At 43.1% G+C, this 4,547-nt stretch overlaps 1 protein-coding gene across 3 annotated transcripts; it reads left to right on the forward strand.

The window, feature by feature from the left end:
- Nucleotides 1-589: 589 nt before the first annotated feature.
- Nucleotides 590-4,256, forward strand: LOC112142232 (CD59 molecule (CD59 blood group)). 3 transcript variants are annotated; one of them, XM_024265501.1, is made up of 5 exons: nt 590-707; nt 1,161-1,236; nt 2,352-2,453; nt 2,973-3,046; nt 3,577-4,256. In XM_024265501.1, exons 2-5 carry the CDS (start codon nt 1,182-1,184, stop codon nt 3,697-3,699), a joined length of 354 nt encoding a protein of 117 aa, XP_024121269.1. In that variant the 5' UTR covers nt 590-707; nt 1,161-1,181; the 3' UTR covers nt 3,700-4,256. The 3 variants fall into 3 exon arrangements, with proteins under 3 accessions (XP_024121269.1, XP_024121270.1, XP_024121271.1); XM_024265502.2 differs by having other exon boundaries at nt 693-756; XM_024265503.2 differs by lacking the exon at nt 590-707 and adding an exon at nt 789-862.
- Nucleotides 4,257-4,547: the final 291 nt, after the last annotated feature.

Consider the following 4,547-nt stretch of genomic DNA (forward strand, 5'->3'; position numbering starts at 1 on the left):
GGATAACCCAGACCATCCTCTCCACCCAGTTCTGGACAAACAACAGAGCGCCTTCTCCAAAAGGCTCAGACAACTCAGCTGTTCCAGGGACCGCTACAAGAAATCATTTCTGCCACATGCAATGAATCGTACAACTCCTCATCCCTCTGTAACAGATAACTAACCAATGGACTTTTTAAATGACTGTTGTCCATTACTGCCTCAATTTGCACACTCCCTATTATTATATTCTGCACATTACAAATTGCACAATTTGCTATTTTTTATTGTATATTATTTCCTTATTTTTTGTAAATATTGCTTTTTCTCTATATGTTAATATCTTCAGTATATGCCTGATGCTGCAACAGCCTAATTTCCCAGCCTGGGATGAACAAATTATTTATATTCTATTCTCTAGAACCAATGATGGAACCCTGAAGAGACTCACGAGATACTTGATGGACCTGCAGAATCAGCAAAGAACCAGGCTGTTTCTGATAAAGTCCCAGACTTTGGTTCCTTCATTGTCAGCATTGATGGTTCTGCTCAGCAGTCAGTCCAGCCATTTGAATCCACACTGAGAACAAAGTTGGCGGCGATCCCAGTTCATGTGTCGGGAAGAAGAGTCTTCCCACAAGGCGGGGCTTCTGAGCTGAACTCTACTACAAGTCGGTCATTCTCCACTCCTCATCTTGTCAGGGACGGTTGTGGTGAGCTGCTGCTGGGTGAGTACAAAAGCAGAATGCAGGAGGTGGAACTCAGGGAGACAAATAGGTAAGAAAGGAGACAACAGGCATCAAACAAGTAGAAAAAGGGTGGAAAACAATGAGTAAACAGACAGGAAATAGAGTAAACAAAGGACAAGCAGGCAGCAAACTGTGTGAGCATTCAGTTTTCTTCCTTTCTATTGAAATATGTGTTAAATGACATATTTCTGTGAAAATTGTAAAAAATTATCATTTTTGCTTTTTTGAAATAGAAAATTCTGCAAATTTCAAATTTTCCCCAGAGGGACAAACAAAAGTTGAACTTATCTTATCTCTTTGTATCTAACTCAGATGGCAAATGGGTAAAGAGACAGCAAATATTTGGGAAATGTGTTGTAAAATGGCAGCAAAGAGTTGGTAAAGACACACGGGAGCAAAGAACAGCCAACATGACTCTCATTGCTTTTCCAGGTGAGCTGTGCTGAGGTGAAAATGAAGCGCACCCTGGGATTGTATCTGTTGATCTGTTCAACTCTACTCGGACAGGGTACGTTTGTTTCCTTACTCTGAGATTTGTTTGATATCACAAATGAATACAGCAAGTCATCGATCGCTAGAACCGATTGCTCCGAGCTCGTATGGAGCTAACCCTCTAAACATGGAGTCATAGGGTCCCAGCTGGGCAGAGTTAACTACTGTGGTCGTATAATGTCATGTCCATGCATGTGGATGCCAGGTCTTAAGAAGTTAAAAATGAGTGTGTTAGTATGGGATGTACAAACTCTGAGAAACTTAAAATTGCTAAAGAACTAACACTGGAGGCTCATGTAAGGTCAACAGCTTTTCTCTCAGTGCACACACAGACGTGCATGGCAGAGAAAGCACACATGGTGGCAGCATCCCACAGAGGACAAAGAACAGAGATCCAGAGATCTCCTAGCAGAAAAGGTCACACAATCCTAATCCCACCGACTCAAAGTGGTCCTGAAGTCCACATGGAGCTGCCCAGTTGTGAATACATGCATGTCTGGGTCAGAACAGAGATAGAACTTGTGGAGGATCCTGCAGGCTCTCCTGGTCTTTTCATCATTGTTTGACTTAACACAACTCTTTAGTGTCTGTCAGAACCAGAACGAGGGAAATCCAGCTCAGAGGACATTATTCCAATCCGATTCTTTCAGAACAGAACTGAACTTCTCTCTTAAGCTTAATTCTCATCTTGACAGAAGTCAATGTTTTTGTTTAAAGAGTTACGTCCACCTGCGCACTCCATCCTCTGATCAATCAAGACCTGCGAGAAACTTCTATCAGAGTTGGTGGATGTTTTTTTTTAATCTGGTTGGTCCATTTATTTGAACAACACATAGACATCAATAAAAAACAACAAAAGAACATTTTATATAGATCATGAATTAACATAAATGATCTGAATACGTTGTTCAAAATAGAGAAGGAAAAAAGTTAAAATGTTTTAATCCAATCCCCTAACAATAGAACTTAAGTTTATGCAGTATAATCTACATCAAAAACCAGTATTAAGTACCCTTTGTTTTCATCAAACATCTGCCCAAACAAGCATACACACACAAAGATCTACACACAAACACATATGTTTGTGTTTCTAAATGAGAGGTAGAACATGTTCTTGTGCTCTTCTTTCAGGGTCAGCTATCCGCTGTTTCAGTTGTAAAGACTACACAGCTAGCTGCACCAAACAACGCGACTGCAGCTATGATGATGCTTGCCTCACACTCAACGAAAGAGGTACGTCTGCGCAGCTGAGAGGCGTCTGTGCAGCTGAGAGGCGTCTGTGCAGCTGAGCGCATCTGCGCACCTGAGAGGTGTCTGCGCACCTGAGAGGTGTCTGTGCAGCTGAGAGGCATCTGTGCAGCTGAGCACTTCTGCGCAGCTGAGAGGTGTCTGTGCAGCTGAGAGGCATGTGTGCAGCTGAGCGCATCAGTGCAGTTGAGAGGTGTCAGTGCAGCTGAGAGGCGTCTGTGCAGCTGAGAGCGTCTGTGCAGCTGAGAGGTGTCTGTGCAGCTGAGAGCGTCTATGCAGCTCAGAGCGTCTGCGCAGTTGAGAGCGTCTGTGCAGCTGAGAGTCTCTGTGCAGCCGAGAGCCGTCTGCGCAGTTCAGAGGTGTCTGTGCAGCTGAGAGGTGTCTGTGCAGATGAGAGGTGTCTGTGCAGCTGAGAGTCTCTGTGCAGCTGAGAGCCGTCTGCACAGCTTAAATGTGTCCTTTTCCCTGCTTCCTGTCAGGTACTGACCTGTTTTTGTCCTGCAGGTGGGATGACCTATCGTCAGTGTCTGAAGTACTCGGACTGCGAACACAGCCGCTTGTCCCAGATGTTCCCCCAGGTAGAAGCTCCTGCAGAACACACGGTGTTACGTTCTGGTCAGTGATGACAAGTCATAAACCAAGACCAGGAGTAAAACACCTGTTGGTGACATAAACCAGGGACTGCAGACTGAGTTAAGTACTCAACCTGTAGCCCCTTCTGTGTTTGCATTCGGACTCTGGTCAAGTTCTAGTTTTGCCAACATTTGTGTCCAATATAGTTTTCTTGGGGAAAGATTAAAGATAAATGTTTAAGATAAAGATTAGAGATAAAGGTGTAGGTGATTCACTGCTTCACTAGAGGCCGCTGTGATCCCACTGTTTGGAAAGCAAAATTCAGTTCAGTAGAATGCTATTTGTCTTGGAAACTACAATAATGAAGTTTTAAATGTAAAGATTTTCTCCACATCTCCTGTTTGGGTCAAACTTAGGAGAACCTCTGGAGATGGAAAAAGATTCTATTAGTGTAAAATCCAGATTGTTTTTTTTTTTAAGGTAAAAGGTCTCTGGTCTGATTGATTTGGTCTCTGTTCTCATTGACGTTCTCCAGGTATCCAGATTTACCTTCAAGTGCTGCAATTCGGACCTCTGCAACTCTGCCCCCCACTTTGCAACAAGCCCTGTGATTGGTCTGCTGTCCTCTGTGGCCCTCATATGGTGGTGCATCCATTGAATACTCAGATGCTCCCCCTAGTGTCTAAACAGCTCAGCATGAAAGCCAAGCTTAAGTTCATTCCACAATATCTAAGCTGCATCATCAATACCATGAACAGATCGACAGGTTCCATCACTCCATCCTATCAGCAGGAGTGCGTGTGGGGGCCAGAGACCACCAGGATCTGCTGTATCACAGCTCAACTACAGACTGCAAGAAGATTTCAAACAGTCCTAAATCTGCTCCTTTTATTTTCCTGAATTTATACTAAATTTACCTGAAACATTTGTCAATGGTTTTCAAATTGTTGTTGAAACGTTTGTGTATTGTTCTAAAAAGTCATTTAAACATTTGTAAAGTGTTTCCAAAATGTTCCTGGATTCCCTAACGCTCCCCAAATGTTCCTTCAAATTTACTGTTTCTGAAACTCCTTCCATTACCAACATGCTCTCTTAATACCTTTGACCAACCTGGACTAAAAACTCCTGAAGTCTTCATGTCTTGACTGTAATTCTGCTTTAAGTGAAGAACCTGACGGCAGCTTGAGCTTAAAACAATAAAAAGTGTGAACTCCTGTCGGCCTGGACCTGAAGATGAGATGAAAAAATGATTGATCGTGTCTGAGGACAAAAAACTTCAAAGATGAATTTATCCATACTGAGATGAGGTCCTGTTACTCAGGACTTTCCATCAGAACCAGGTCTGTCCATGCTCTCCTTTCCAAAAAACAGACTTCTTTTCTGAGCCAGAATGTCTCCTCTGATGAGGAAGTTGGTCACGAGCATAGACTTAATATATAATTAGACGCAGCATCTCTGACGTCACCCATTGACTTCCACAGTCCCTGAAATGAAGCCTGAATATTC

Source organism: Oryzias melastigma, unplaced genomic scaffold, assembly GCF_002922805.2.
Source record: "Oryzias melastigma strain HK-1 unplaced genomic scaffold, ASM292280v2 sc00262, whole genome shotgun sequence".
NCBI classification, from domain to species: domain Eukaryota; kingdom Metazoa; phylum Chordata; class Actinopteri; order Beloniformes; family Adrianichthyidae; genus Oryzias; species Oryzias melastigma.

Excerpts from the sequence above, each read along its gene's own strand:
- LOC112142232 (XM_024265501.1), top strand. The coding sequence starts at position 1,182 with ATGAAGCGCACCCTGGGATTGTATCTGTTGATCTGTTCAACTCTACTC. Across the intron at positions 2,454-2,972 it reads CCTCACACTCAACGAAAGAG|GTGGGATGACCTATCGTCAG; the intron begins GTACGTCTGCGC and ends TTTGTCCTGCAG. Across the intron at positions 3,047-3,576 it reads TGTCCCAGATGTTCCCCCAG|GTATCCAGATTTACCTTCAA; the intron begins GTAGAAGCTCCT and ends GACGTTCTCCAG.